Genomic DNA, 14,144 nt, shown 5'->3' with positions numbered 1-14,144 from the left:
ATTCTTGTTGGAGCATAATGTTCTGCCACTCATGAATAATGGGAGTTTCCTTGAGGGATTGTTGTGTGAGTGTGTGAATTGCGAAGGAACGCGTTTTAATAAATTATCCATTTGAGGGACTGTTTGCAGGCTGCTATTTAAATGATAATACTCCACAGTAAGCAGTGTTACTATTCCATCTCAAAACACGGCTGAACTCCAGGAGCTAGAATGAGCACAGCTGGTAAATCTTATAAGATTTATGATCTTTCGACAAGTCAAACAGGGCTTCAGTAGGGGGTGGAGCTTGTGTCTCTTTCTCTTAAATTTTTAAAGTCTGGTGCCTCCATCTTTAGATGAGGACTAGAAGAGATCCCTACAAACTAGAAGAAGTTCAGATAAGCATCTGTTACAGAAAGAGCATGCAGGTAAGACTTTCTTAGTTGCCTTAAAAATATTTGAATGTAACAGGATTAATAGTGTTCTAGGTTCACTATAAGACTAAAAGTGATCAAATAAATGTAACTTTACACCATAAATATATGGTTTAAAGTTCGGTGCAAATGAATTAGTAGAAAAGCATTGATTTAATCTGAATAAATGGATTGAAAATATTAAGACGATACATACTGGCAAATTCTTGTTTTCTTGTTTCAAATATCTTGTTTTAAATTTATTTTTTTAGTAACAGAACAGTCTGACATCGGGATTATAGATTTCTTATAAAACTATGCCCAATTAAATAATTTAAATGTAAAGTAACTTGAAACTATAACTGTATGGTGTAATATTTGGTGAATAAGAAAAACTATGACTTAATCTGAATTAATTGATTTTAAACAAACAATATTAGTAGATACCTCAGCAGATATATTTAACATTATTTTTTTTTTTAATTAACAGAATCTGACCTCATCCAGTCTTTTATAAGTAAAATCAATCAAATTAACCAATAAAAACCTATTTGATCTGTAATTAATATGCATTTGATTTTTTATGTTACTTTTATTCAGAACACATTAAATTGATCAAAAGTGAAAGTAAAAACATTTCTAATGTTACAAAATATTTATATTTCAAAGAAATGCAGTTCAATTTATTCAACTTATTTTTTTACAGTAAAATATTACAGTTTTTACTGTATTCCTGATCAAATAAAAAAGAAAGCGCAAACATACTGCATATTGACTTTTTAATTTGACAAATGACAGTAACAAATTCAATTATCTATTCACATAAGAAAGAGGAGAAACCGTGGAAGGGACCCCAAGAGAAAAGCAAAAGCACCATAAGATGGAAAATGTCCAAGGAAGGCCCAGAGACCCAAAGAAAGAGCAGGACATCATCACAGATCCCCATCCCAAGGAGATGCACCTCGACCTGGACAACTAAGAAGGAACCAAGAGACCAGAAATTCCCATCAAACAGAGACGAGCAGCTCATCTGCTACCAGACCATCCCAGAAAGACGCTTCTCCACTGACCGAGCTCATGAAATAATCAAACACATTGTTGATGAAAGACTGGAGAGTGTAGAGTACAGCTGCTCATGCTTAGACATCTCCAAGGAACTGTCTGACTGCATTAAGACCGCGGTAAAGAAGCTGCTGTACGATCGATATAAGCTGGTCTGTTATGTGGCCATCGGGCAGCTGAAGGACTCGGTGGTGAACTGCTCCAGTAGAGCCATCTGGAGTCCAAGTTCAGACACGTTCACTGAATATATCTATAAAAACAGATCCTTATTTGCTGTTTGCATCTTGTTTGCAGTGTATAAAGACTAGCGTAACTTAACTGGAATTAAAGTGTAAAGTAAACTATACATATATATAGTTATAGTAAATACTCTGGAAAATGTGAACATTTTAAATGTCAAAATACTATTTCAGTCTTTCTCTGCTTCAGAATTTCATGTTTAATTCAGTGTTACTTGGTTTCTGTTTCTAATTGTCAAATTTACTAGCAACTTGAGTGAAAATTGTCTGTACACCATTTTTTATTTCAGTCTATAACATTAAAAACGTGCTACTAGAGCAGCAGCCACAATTTAAAAATATATATCTAACAGCAATGTTTTGAAATGGTCCTAGACATCATTGTAAATCAGGTTATGTCGCTCAATTCTTAAATGCATGTCTGGTGTGGTAAAGTATGCAAAAGTGGACAGCTGCTCTTGTGCCAACTTTAACATGTGACCACACTATTCAGTGTTGTCTCGGGTTAAATATAGACATTGGCTGGAGTTATGCTTCAAGAGGGAAAACCTGTGACAAACACTGAGCGGATAATTACTTCAAAGCCTATTCTTTCAACACAGATCACACTTATTGAAATTGTCAGAGGAATTATACCATTGGTGCAGCATTGGTGAGTATCGTCTCCATGTCAAATGGGAGCTAACCTGGTAAAAACATGCTACAAGTGCTGGAAGGACAATATGACCCAATGAGAGTGGTAAGCACAAGCTAATTCAAACTTTCTCACAGTTTCTTCAATGTCAATCATAGCTTATGATATACTTAGTACTAATTCAAATATGCCCCATCATATCAATCCAAAACAACAAGCAACACATGCATTTTCCTGGCCAGTAAAATGGCTTATCTGCTGCCCTAGCATACATGAGGTGATATTTGGGGCTCTGTATCATCATGACGGGGGTCACGGTATGCTGTGGGACAGTGAACTCTATCAAGACTCTGTGGGAAACCAGGATAAAGAAAAGCAAAGATGAACTGAAGAAAGAGAAAGAGCAGAGAGACAGGAGAGCAGTGGGTAGGTACGTCCATTACAGTCATGTATAGCATGGGAAGCATAATGACTTTCTTTTAAACCAATGGTTCTCAACTGGGGGGTCGTGACCTAAAAAGGGTTGCAGGTTTTTAAGTGCAAATACTAACGGTAACACTAACATTGGGACCAATTCTCACTATTAACTAGCTGCTTATTAGCATACCTTTTATTAACATATTGGTTGTTTATTAGTACTTATAAAGCACATATTCGGCATGACCATACTCTACATCCCTAATCCTACCCAATACCTAATCTTAACAACTGCCATATTAATTATTAATGAGCAGCAAATTAGGAGTTTGAGGCAAAAGTAGTAGTTAATGGTTTGTTAATAGCGAGACTCGGACCTTAAAATAAATTGTGACCATACTAACTATAAATTCATGAATAGTTAGGATAACAAAATACTTTTCAACATCAATGGTCAAGCGTCCACACGAATTCTATCATTCATCAGTTACTTGGTATGAGCTAGTCAAATTTGACAACATGGAAAGTTGTTTGACATGAACTCATCCCTTGAAAACCAAGAACTAAACTATGCAAGGTAAAAGAAGAAACAAACCATACTGCATCAAATGTGATTTACGGGTTTGGTACCACATTGGTTCATCACATGTAAAATCTAGACTCTGAAGAATAACCAGTTGAGAACCACTGCACAGACTATGCTTTTGTCTATCCCGTGATTTTGAATAGTTAAAAATCTTTGGTGTAGGTTGACAGGCGCCTGGGAGGATCGAATCACTTTGGCCAAGCTAAAGGAAAAAGTTGTGACGGAGGAAGGACGTGTCATCCTGCGAATTGAAAAGGAGGAGTGGAAGGTAAAGCATTTTGTGACTTGTACTTTGTGAATTTGATGCCACTTTCAAATTCGAAATCAAGAAAAAAACAAACCAATTCTGTCATCTAGAGAGGAAGGTGCATGACTGACTTGACAATACAAATATTGGCCTTGTCCTAAAAGGGTGATGTGCCCAAGTGACCTATGCTGCGTTTCCCAAAAGCAAAGTAAGCCTAAGTACATCATAGACCCATTGCCACCAACGTTTGGGAAACGCAGCCCTACATTTGGCATAGGTGCCCAATCCTTCTCCTGGAGGGCCACATTCCTGCAGAATTTACCTCCTGAAGACCTTTACTAGTTGTCTCAGGTGTGTTTAACTAGGTTGAAGCTAAACTGTCAGGACACTGACCCTCCAGGAACCGGACTCGACCCCCTTGGGCTAAGGATATGGTTTGGGGCAGGACTTACAGCAAAGGTGTCCAATCATTTTTAATTTTTAAAGTAACATGATCTTTTTTGCTTTCTCCACAGGTGCTGCCCCGGTTCAACCATAAGAGCGAGGTAGTGAAAGCGCACATCATGAACGTGAGCTGGTCCGCCGACCACCGGATCATCGACGGAGCCACCATGTGTCGTTTCTCCAACCTGTGGAGATCATACCTGGAAAACCCCGCTTACATGGTCCTGGATCTGAAATAGAAAGCACACTTCCTCCAAGCATATCTAGGCGTTTGACTCCGTCTCCCGACACTAAAAATGTTTTTGTTACTGGGGCACTGAGCTATTTGAGCCACTAGTTTCCATCATGACTGAAGAACATTTTCACGTCATGAAACTAATAACTGGTGTTTTGTTGTTTTTCTTCTTAATTCTTTCCTCCTGTTGCCTTACTGACATCAGATGTTACATCTACCAGAGCGTATTGTGTGTTGTTGAATGTTAGAGAATATGAACTCAGTGTTGCAATATGAAAACGTACCAGTGATGTTTTTGTCAATGAACTTTGCACATACTGTAAAATCTCCAATGGCGTTGCACAAGGGTTTTTAAAAGTGATATTTGTTAGTGGATAACATTTAAAAATAGTCTGGGTTCATCTCATGAAAATTTCACCTGAAAAAAAAAATCTAATAAAAAAGAAATTATATTTTGTAGAATTTATTATTATTATTACTGTGAATTTTTAAAATATTGCTATTCTTAAAAAATGGCTTTTCTTGAAGCAAAATATAATTTTTATTTTCTTCTTTTTTTCAGTGGTGCTTTTCTTTGCAGTCAAGTGTTTTTAAAGCACAATGGAAATATATGTGATTTAAACTGGCTGTGGGGAACTGTTCTGATACAGATCCTCTCATCTTCTCTGGTGTGATGATTCTTGTTGGAGCATAATGTTCTGCCACTCATGAATAATGGGAGTTTCCTTGAGGGATTGTTGTGTGAGTGTGTGAATTGCGAAGGAACGCGTTTTAATAAATTATCCATTTGAGGGACTGTTTGCAGGCTGCTATTTAAATGATAATACTCCACAGTAAGCAGTGTTACTATTCCATCTCAAAACACGGCTGAACTCCAGGAGCTAGAATGAGCACAGCTGGTAAATCTTATAAGATTTATGATCTTTCGACAAGTCAAACAGGGCTTCAGTAGGGGGTGGAGCTTGTGTCTCTTTCTCTTAAATTTTTAAAGTCTGGTGCCTCCATCTTTAGATGAGGACTAGAAGAGATCCCTACAAACTAGAAGAAGTTCAGATAAGCATCTGTTACAGAAAGAGCATGCAGGTAAGACTTTCTTAGTTGCCTTAAAAATATTTGAATGTAACAGGATTAATAGTGTTCTAGGTTCACTATAAGACTAAAAGTGATCAAATAAATGTAACTTTACACCATAAATATATGGTTTAAAGTTCGGTGCAAATGAATTAGTAGAAAAGCATTGATTTAATCTGAATAAATGGATTGAAAATATTAAGACGATACATACTGGCAAATTCTTGTTTTCTTGTTTCAAATATCTTTTTAAATTAATTTTTTTTAGTAACAGAACAGTCTGACATCGGGATTATAGATTTCTTATAAAACTATGCCCAATTAAATAATTTAAATGTAAAGTAACTTGAAACTATAACTGTATGGTGTAATATTTGGTGAATAAGAAAAACTATGACTTAATCTGAATTAATTGATTTTAAACAAACAATATTAGTAGATACCTCAGCAGATATATTTAACATTATTATTTTTTTTAATTAACAGAATCTGACCTCATCCAGTCTTTTATAAGTAAAATCAATCAAATTAACCAATAAAAACCTATTTGATCTGTAATTAATATGCATTTTATTTTTTATGTTACTTTTATTCAGAACACATTAAATTGATCAAAAGTGAAAGTAAAAACATTTCTAATGTTACAAAATATTTATATTTCAAAGAAATGCAGTTCAATTTATTCAACTTATTTTTTTACAGTAAAATATTACAGTTTTTACTGTATTCCTGATCAAATAAAAAAGAAAGCGCAAACATACTGCATATTGACTTTTTAATTTGACAAATGACAGTAACAAATTCAATTATCTATTCACATAAGAAAGAGGAGAAACAGTGGAAGGGACCCCAAGAGAAAAGCAAAAGCACCATAAGATGGAAAATGTCCAAGGAAGGCCCAGAGACCCAAAGAAAGAGCAGGACATCATCACAGATCCCCATCCCAAGGAGATGCACCTCGACCTGGACAACTAAGAAGGAACCAAGAGACCAGAAATTCCCATCAAACAGAGACGAGCAGCTCATCTGCTACCAGACCATCCCAGAAAGACGCTTCTCCACTGACCGAGCTCATGAAATAATCAAACACATTGTTGATGAAAGACTGGAGAGTGTCGAGTACAGCTGCTCATGCTTAGACATCTCCAAGGAACTGTCTGACTGCATTAAGACCGCGGTAAAGAAGCTGCTGTACGATCGATATAAGCTGGTCTGTTATGTGGCCATCGGGCAGCTGAAGGACTCGGTGGTGAACTGCTCCAGTAGAGCCATCTGGAGTCCAAGTTCAGACACGTTCACTGAATATATCTATAAAAACAGATCCTTATTTGCTGTTTGCATCTTGTTTGCAGTGTATAAAGACTAGCGTAACTTATCAACTGGAATTAAAGTGTAAAGTAAGCTAGACATATATAGTTATAGTAAATACTCTGGAAAATGTGAACATTTTAAATGTCAAAATACTATTTCAGTCTTTCTCTGCTTCAGAATTTCATGTTTAATTCAGTGTTACTTGGTTTCTGTTTCTAATTGTCAAATTTACTAGCAACTTGAGTGAAAATTGTCTGTACACCATTTTTTATTTCAGTCTATAACATTAAAAACGTGCTACTAGAGCAGCAGCCACAATTTAAAAATATATATCTAACAGCAATGTTTTGAAATGGTCCTAGACATCATTGTAAATCAGGTTATGTCGCTCAATTCTTAAATGCATGTCTGGTGTGGTAAAGTATGCAAAAGTGGACAGCTGCTCTTGTGCCAACTTTAACATGTGACCACACTATTCAGTGTTGTCTCGGGTTAAATATAGACATTGGCTGGAGTTATGCTTCAAGAGGGAAAACCTGTGACAAACACTGAGCGGATAATTACTTCAAAGCCTATTCTTTCAACACAGATCACACTTATTGAAATTGTCAGAGGAATTATACCATTGGTGCAGCATTGGTGAGTATCGTCTCCATATCAAATGGGAGCTAACCTGGTAAAAACATGCTACAAGTGCTGGAAGGACAATATGACCCAATGAGAGTGGTAAGCACAAGCTAATTCAAACTTTCTCACAGTTTCTTCAATGTCAATCATAGCTTATGATATACTTAGTACTAATTCAAATATGCCCTATCATATCAATCCAAAACAACAAGCAACACATGCATTTTCCTGGCCAGTAAAATGGCTTATCTGCTGCCCTAGCATACATGAGGTGATATTTGGGGCTCTGTATCATCATGACGGGGGTCACGGTATGCTGTGGGACAGTGAACTCTATCAAGACTCTGTGGGAAACCAGGATAAAGAAAAGCAAAGATGAACTGAAGAAAGAGAAAGAGCAGAGAGACAGGAGAGCAGTGGGTAGGTACGTCCATTACAGTCATGTATAGCATGGGAAGCATAATGACTTTCTTTTAAACCAATGGTTCTCAACTGGGGGGTCGTGACCTAAAAAGGGTTGCAGGTTTTTAAGTGCAAATACTAACGGTAACACTAACATTGGGACCAATTCTCACTATTAACTAGCTGCTTATTAGCATACCTTTTATTAACATATTGGTTGTTTATTAGTACTTATAAAGCACATATTCGGCATGACCATACTCTACATCCCTAATCCTACCCAATACCTAATCTTAACAACTGCCATATTAATTATTAATGAGCAGCAAATTAGGAGTTTGAGGCAAAAGTAGTAGTTAATGGTTTGTTAATAGCGAGACTCGGACCTTAAAATAAATTGTGACCATACTAACTATAAATTCATGAATAGTTAGGATAACAAAATACTTTTCAACATCAATGGTCAAGCGTCCACACGAATTCTATCATTCATCAGTTACTTGGTATGAGCTAGTCAAATTTGACAACATGGAAAGTTGTTTGACATGAACTCATCCCTTGAAAACCAAGAACTAAACTATGCAAGGTAAAAGAAGAAACAAACCATACTGCATCAAATGTGATTTACGGGTTTGGTACCACATTGGTTCATCACATGTAAAATCTAGACTCTGAAGAATAACCAGTTGAGAACCACTGCACAGACTATGCTTTTGTCTATCCCGTGATTTTGAATAGTTAAAAATCTTTGGTGTAGGTTGACAGGCGCCTGGGAGGATCGAATCACTTTGGCCAAGCTAAAGGAAAAAGTTGTGACGGAGGAAGGACGTGTCATCCTGCGAATTGAAAAGGAGGAGTGGAAGGTAAAGCATTTTGTGACTTGTACTTTGTGAATTTGATGCCACTTTCAAATTCGAAATCAAGAAAAAAACAAACCAATTCTGTCATCTAGAGAGGAAGGTGCATGACTGACTTGACAATACAAATATTGGCCTTGTCCTAAAAGGGTGATGTGCCCAAGTGACCTATGCTGCGTTTCCCAAAAGCAAAGTAAGCCTAAGTACATCATAGACCCATTGCCACCAACGTTTGGGAAACGCAGCCCTACATTTGGCATAGGTGCCCAATCCTTCTCCTGGAGGGCCACATTCCTGCAGAATTTACCTCCTGAAGACCTTTACTAGTTGTCTCAGGTGTGTTTAACTAGGTTGAAGCTAAACTGTCAGGACACTGACCCTCCAGGAACCGGACTCGACCCCCTTGGGCTAAGGATATGGTTTGGGGCAGGACTTACAGCAAAGGTGTCCAATCCTGCTTCTGGGGTTATTGCAGTTTAGCTTCAACTTACCCCAACACACCTGCCTGGGTATTTAAAGTCATTAAGTGTGTTCGACTTGAAGCAGCGTTGCTCACACCGATCAGTGTAGGACATCAAAATACCATGAGAGCTATAGAGAGCAGATGGCTCCTTGCTTTCAAATCTCTCTTGTGGTAATTTGATGTCATAAACCAATCAGTCTGTGAAGCACAGCTTCAAGTCGACCAGACCTATTTTGAAGACCTCAATTAAATGGTTCAGGTGTTTAATGGAGGTTGGAGCTAAACTGGAGGGCAGGAAGGTGGCCCTCCAGGAACAGGTTTGGATACCCCTGACTTCTGAATGAGAAAGAATTAGTACTTTTAATTGGCTAAAAACATCAAACTGCTCACGTATTTGTAGATTTAACGGTCTTTAATGCTTGTTTTTTGGTATCGAGTGTTTGGTTTCCACGGTTTGCACTCTTTTTGCAGACTCTTCCTCCAGCTTTGGTCCAATTCTCACAGATCCAAGAATGGCAGTTACATCGAATAGGACTACAAAAAATCCCACGGTTCATCTCAAGCTTTGAAAGCCTCATAGTCTTGGACTTGTCTCGTAATTCAGTCACAGAGATTCCCAAAGAGATTGGTCAGTAAAAAAATGGGTGTCACCTGTACAAACTTTGACTTTCTTTAGCTGAAGTAACTCTCAGATACGCTCTTCTAAATAACAGGCAAACTAACTCGGTTACGAGAGCTGTTGTTGAGCTATAACAGAGTAAGCCATGTACCAGAAGAACTTGGCTGTTGTGAAAATCTGGAGAAACTGGAACTTGCAATGAACAAAGATCTGGATGAGCTGCCTACTCAGGTATCAATAACACTGAACACGTATATATACACTTCATATTTTGTCTTTAAAACTCTATATATATCTACCAGCTGTGCTTGCTTTGATCTAATTTCCTTAGCTTAGCAATCTAAAGAAGCTATATCACTTGGACCTCTCCATGAACCAATTCACCACCATTCCAGATTGTGTGGTCAACCTTCCTTCTCTAGAGTGGCTAGACATGGGCAGCAATAGGTTGGAAAGTTTGCCAGAAGATATTCACAGGTAAAAACTAAACTACAAGCAACTTCGGAACATTTTTTTCTTTCAATGTATTAATAATAGAACCAGGATTTTGTAATAAATCCTATGAACTTTATGTCCCAATTTAATATAGAATGGAGAAACTTCACACCCTGTGGCTCCCAAGAAATGAACTAGAGTACCTGCCAGACAATATCAGTCGCATGCAAAGTCTGGACACGCTAGTTCTGAGCAAAAATAAATTGCGAGACATTCCTCCACTTATGGAGGGCATGAGTAACCTCAGGTAAGCACTGAAGTACTGCGTTCAATTTGCAGAACTTCATTGGGGACCAATAAAAAGCTTAATTAAAGCAAAACAATGATTCTATAGGAAAGCCTGAAACCTATTTCATGCAAGTATGGGAATGCAAATACTTCTTGGAATGAGCTGAAAAACACCAGTGAAGCATATTTGCGCATATTACAAATTATTTTAATTACTAAGCTTAAAATGCTCATTCTGCAGGTTTGTGAATTTCCGAGACAATCCTTTAACATATGATGTGATGCTTCCTGATTTAAAAGAGGACGTAGACGAAGAAGAGAACGACCGGGAGATGTTTGGTCGTGACTTCATGCACTTCTACATCCAAGAGGCCCGGAAAAGAGGTTATGCCATACTCAATATGTATTGCGTGCAAAACCAGTAGCAGAACTTTATTAAAAAATGTTGCATAAATAAAACAGACAAGAAATTAAAGCCGTAAAAGCCTCTTAATGACCAACTTTTGCATTAAATGTCTCTTGCAGGATCCCAAACTTTCACATCAGTGCTAAATGTGACGTTGGATGGCGTGTCAGAGACAGCATCGTCTTTGTGACTTGCATGCTGGCTTCTGTCTGCTCATCCGCCATTTGGCTTGATCTTCCGGTCCATCATGTCAAGTTCTGTGAAGAGCACTTCTCGTCTTTTAAATGTCTTGTCATCTATGCTGTTTGCAGGTGTTGCTGCTTCCTGCTAGTATGTTGTAACTAATGTTTGTGGATGAGTTCAAATCAAAAATCCATAAACATTGATCAAATAAAATGAAGCATATGTGTCTTGCACTTGTGCTTGTTTGCTTGTTTGTTTTAAGAAGGCTGTTGAGATTCATCTCTATTCTGATTGGCTGTGGGAACGGCAGTTAGTAACACATTCTCCAATGAAACGTCTCTGCTTGTGTAGTATTTCAGGCTGGTTTCAAAGCCTTTTTGCTGGAGGTAATACAATCTGCCATGGTCAATCAGACGTTTACAAAGCCACCCCATCTGTTCCCGATCTTCAGCTGACATCAAACTGCAAGAAAAATATTTACAAATGAGATCATGATCTTAATGCAATTTGTATTGGTCGATCACCAGAAAACTCACCCCTTGAGGGTATCTGGTAAAGCTTCCTCGCTCATCTCATGTTCTTCTTCTTCATCTGTTTTATGTTCGCTTGGTTTTTCTGTTATCTTGGAGCCAAATTTTCTCATCCCACATGTGGCCCAGCTCGACATGCGCTGAAAGGCAGCAAACTCTTCCGGTCCAAGACCTTTCTGCCTGAAGAACTGTTTTCCCACATAGTGTCTCCAGTCGCAACGGTGGTGGCAGCAAAGAGCGATAGCCAGTCCTGACACTATGAGCTTTTTACCAATTTCCCTGCCTTCGGTTGAGGGAACAGGCTTAATATCATCACAAGCACCCTCGTTATGATGGAGTTTTACACGCTTGGTTGGAGGTTCATCATCTTCATCAGAGCAGTTGTGCTCAAATAAACACCGAAGGGCGAGATCTGTGGAGACAAGTTGCAAAACTCAATCTTGTAGTACTGATACCATAATGACGTTTATGATGTTTAAAATCTTGTCTACCAGTAGCTGCACCACACAGGTGCTTCCCAACACCAATAACAGGAAGTCCCTTTTCTCTCAGAAGAGGGACCTTCCCTGAAAGGTACAAAGAAGAAATCTTATTTATGAGAATATCACGTTTAAGATTAAGACCATTAGGACTAGTTTAAGAAGCTAACTCACGTAAATCAAGGTGCTGAATATCAACCTGAAGCCTATCAAAAGTGGAGTCTGCATTTTTGTGCTTGCCATCTACCTTGAAAACATGAAATTGAAATTTAACCTTACTTTCCAGTAGAAAGAACAATACTTTTTCCTGTACTTGACTAAAGAATATCTTCAGGTGAATGACGCCACACCTTAAAGCGAGTACTGGACCTTTCCACAAGTAAAAAATGGACATTTTCAGCTGCTTTAAGAGCGATGTGAATCCAGTGTGACAGTTTTCCCTTCCCTGCTCCAAACTCTATGTAGCACCTGTTTGGGCTGAGCAGTTCCAAAACCTCCATGTTTCCAAGAATCGAGGCCTGTGAAACCGGGTAACATTTATGTAAATAAGGATAAACAAAGACTTTTTACATAGTATGTGTAGTTTGGCTGTTCTGGAGTGATTTACCTGTTGCTTGAGGTGTTTAAAGGCAGAATCTCCATTCTTTGGGTCATTTAGAGGCTCATGTAGAGCAGAATGTGAGAGTGTGTTTTCAACAAGTTTGGTATTTAGTCCTGAGGGAACAGGTAAACATGTACGAACCCCTTATAATTATATAAAAAGATGATATAACCAGATTTAAGTCATGTGATAAAACTCAAGTGACAGTTGCATACCTTTCAGTGCAGTTTTGAGTTTCACAATCAGCTCATCCAGTTCCTCTTTAGATCGTTCAGCGATGGTTATCTGCATTGATGCATCATTATTAAGCACATTTCTATTCTTAAAAGCCATGATATTTAGATACACATGCTCTCATAAGCAATACGATCACCTTCTCTATGGTTTCATCTTCACTTGCAGAACCAGCATTGATGTCTTTCACATAATAAATCTAATATAAACAAATCAAACAGAGCAGTGTCGATCACACAACAAGCATTGCGTTATGCCACGTGGATTTTTAAAATTTTTCTAACATAGAAAAACATCACAAAATAAGGTTAAATGATGTTATTTATACATACAGGTTTTGGTTTCTCCTTAGAGTTACATTTCTTCAAGTGTTTAGCCAAATTATCTTCAAATACAGTGCTGTTTAAAACAGGAGAGAGGATTTTTAAATATAACAACATAAAAGTTCAAAGTCTGCCATTGAGACGTGGGACAAATCTCTTTAGGAATAATCAAAATGTAACTTTTAACCAGAGATGATCACTAATGTACAATTAATTAGATTCTCTTTATTTAATTACACGACCCTTAAAACCACCTCAGACTGTACCTCAATATTTCATATTGACTATATGACAGAAGAATAGAGTTTAATTTAAAAATACACCTTTTAAAGGTTCCGGGTATGTCTTTAAAGTAACATAATTACATATATTTATATCAAAGTCCTTAAAATGCCAAATATGGCTATTTTGTTATATCTGAGGCAATTTAACCGATGTAGCTAAAAAATCATAATTCATTCACTTCCAGATTTGTCAATTATCATATTAATTAATTTAATATGAAATATTCGAGAAAACTCTGGAATAATTTCTTTGATTCAAGTCTGGACTGAACTACTTCATTTTTAAACACTACAAAAACTTTCACAAACTTGTTAGAGTGAACATCTTACTTACTGTTTGGGGTCCAAAGGACAAGGTATTCGTTTTTTCTCACTCTCTTCACCCTACATGGAAATGACATTAAAGTTTGAGCAAACAGTAACTTATTAATAGACTAATTTTAATATGTGCAAGGTCAGTAGTAGTGCATGCATCCATTCCGAGCAGCACAACATTGACAATATAACGCATTATCAACCACATACAGCATTTGCATGTTCCCCGCAGAAGGTTTTCCCACTTCCAACAATCATCTTACAGTATCGTTTCTTTTTTGCCACATAAAAAGCACATCGTCCAGGTAAAGGCGCTAACACGCCGTCTGCTACGGAGCCCTCCATACTGATAACGCAACTAACTCACTTCCGCAAGCCATTTCAAAATAAGAGCCATGAAAACAGAGCTGAGAAAAATAAATTAATAATTTATTTGTCCGTATAATCGTTAACTTTTCTT

General features: G+C 37.5%; 5 protein-coding genes across 7 annotated transcripts; 4 read left to right on the top strand and 1 right to left on the bottom strand.

Moving 5' to 3' along the window:
• The first annotated feature begins 381 nt into the window (after positions 1-381).
• On the top strand, positions 382-2,432 carry LOC306875537 (dynein light chain Tctex-type 5-A-like). The gene is made up of 2 exons (XM_079426185.1): positions 382-407; positions 1,220-2,432. Exons 1-2 carry the CDS (start codon positions 402-404, stop codon positions 1,760-1,762), a joined length of 549 nt encoding a protein of 182 aa, XP_079282311.1. The 5' UTR covers positions 382-401; the 3' UTR covers positions 1,763-2,432.
• LOC306875538 (leucine-rich repeat-containing protein 39-like) lies at positions 2,211-4,708 on the top strand. Its single transcript, XM_079426186.1, has 4 exons — positions 2,211-2,432; positions 2,595-2,757; positions 3,493-3,598; positions 4,093-4,708. Exons 2-4 carry the CDS (start codon positions 2,630-2,632, stop codon positions 4,258-4,260), a joined length of 402 nt encoding a protein of 133 aa, XP_079282312.1. The 5' UTR covers positions 2,211-2,432; positions 2,595-2,629; the 3' UTR covers positions 4,261-4,708.
• Positions 4,709-6,210: 1,502 nt separating this feature from the next.
• LOC306875255 (dynein light chain Tctex-type 5-A-like) lies at positions 6,211-6,693 on the top strand (the record flags this gene model as incomplete). Its single annotated transcript, XM_079425734.1, has 1 exon — positions 6,211-6,693. The coding sequence occupies one exon, from the start codon at positions 6,211-6,213 to the stop codon at positions 6,691-6,693; it is 483 nt and encodes a 160-aa protein (XP_079281860.1).
• Positions 6,694-7,142: 449 nt separating this feature from the next.
• LOC306875536 (leucine-rich repeat-containing protein 39) lies at positions 7,143-11,150 on the top strand. 2 transcript variants are annotated; one of them, XM_079426183.1, is made up of 9 exons: positions 7,143-7,364; positions 7,527-7,689; positions 8,425-8,530; positions 9,459-9,615; positions 9,701-9,837; positions 9,938-10,083; positions 10,196-10,348; positions 10,571-10,713; positions 10,855-11,150. In XM_079426183.1, exons 2-9 carry the CDS (start codon positions 7,562-7,564, stop codon positions 10,923-10,925), a joined length of 1,041 nt encoding a protein of 346 aa, XP_079282309.1. In that variant the 5' UTR covers positions 7,143-7,364; positions 7,527-7,561; the 3' UTR covers positions 10,926-11,150. The 2 variants fall into 2 exon arrangements, with proteins under 2 accessions (XP_079282309.1, XP_079282310.1); XM_079426184.1 differs by lacking the exon at positions 7,143-7,364 and having other exon boundaries at positions 7,478-7,689.
• Positions 10,156-14,043, bottom strand: trmt13 (tRNA methyltransferase 13 homolog). Of its 2 annotated transcripts, none has more exons than XM_079426181.1 (11): positions 13,895-14,043; positions 13,704-13,753; positions 13,095-13,161; positions 12,902-12,961; positions 12,744-12,813; positions 12,535-12,641; positions 12,278-12,445; positions 12,102-12,174; positions 11,940-12,014; positions 11,455-11,860; positions 10,156-11,380 (listed from the first exon to the last, which is right to left on the bottom strand). In XM_079426181.1, exons 1-11 carry the CDS (start codon positions 14,027-14,029, stop codon positions 11,176-11,178), a joined length of 1,416 nt encoding a protein of 471 aa, XP_079282307.1. In that variant the 5' UTR covers positions 14,030-14,043; the 3' UTR covers positions 10,156-11,175. The 2 variants fall into 2 exon arrangements, with proteins under 2 accessions (XP_079282307.1, XP_079282308.1); XM_079426182.1 differs by having other exon boundaries at positions 13,948-14,040.
• Positions 14,044-14,144: the final 101 nt, after the last annotated feature.

Source organism: Barbus barbus (assembly GCF_936440315.1).
Source record: "Barbus barbus genome assembly, chromosome: 9".
NCBI lineage: Eukaryota > Metazoa > Chordata > Actinopteri > Cypriniformes > Cyprinidae > Barbus > Barbus barbus.
Note: the sequence above shows the minus strand (reverse complement) of the source record. Positions and strands in the feature narration are given on the sequence as shown.

Excerpts from the sequence above, each read along its gene's own strand:
- LOC306875538 (XM_079426186.1), top strand. The coding sequence starts at position 2,630 with ATGACGGGGGTCACGGTATGCTGTGGGACAGTGAACTCTATCAAGACT. Across the intron at positions 2,758-3,492 it reads GACAGGAGAGCAGTGGGTAG|GTTGACAGGCGCCTGGGAGG; the intron begins GTACGTCCATTA and ends TCTTTGGTGTAG. Across the intron at positions 3,599-4,092 it reads TTGAAAAGGAGGAGTGGAAG|GTGCTGCCCCGGTTCAACCA; the intron begins GTAAAGCATTTT and ends CTTTCTCCACAG.
- LOC306875536 (XM_079426183.1), top strand. The coding sequence starts at position 7,562 with ATGACGGGGGTCACGGTATGCTGTGGGACAGTGAACTCTATCAAGACT. Across the intron at positions 9,838-9,937 it reads TGGATGAGCTGCCTACTCAG|CTTAGCAATCTAAAGAAGCT; the intron begins GTATCAATAACA and ends TAATTTCCTTAG. Across the intron at positions 10,084-10,195 it reads TTGCCAGAAGATATTCACAG|AATGGAGAAACTTCACACCC; the intron begins GTAAAAACTAAA and ends AATTTAATATAG.
- trmt13 (XM_079426181.1), bottom strand. The coding sequence starts at position 14,029 with ATGGAGGGCTCCGTAGCAGACGGCGTGTTAGCGCCTTTACCTGGACGA. Across the intron at positions 13,754-13,894 it reads GCGGGGAACATGCAAATGCT|GGTGAAGAGAGTGAGAAAAA; the intron begins GTATGTGGTTGA and ends ATTTCCATGTAG. Across the intron at positions 12,175-12,277 it reads GGTCCAGTACTCGCTTTAAG|GTAGATGGCAAGCACAAAAA; the intron begins GTGTGGCGTCAT and ends CATGTTTTCAAG.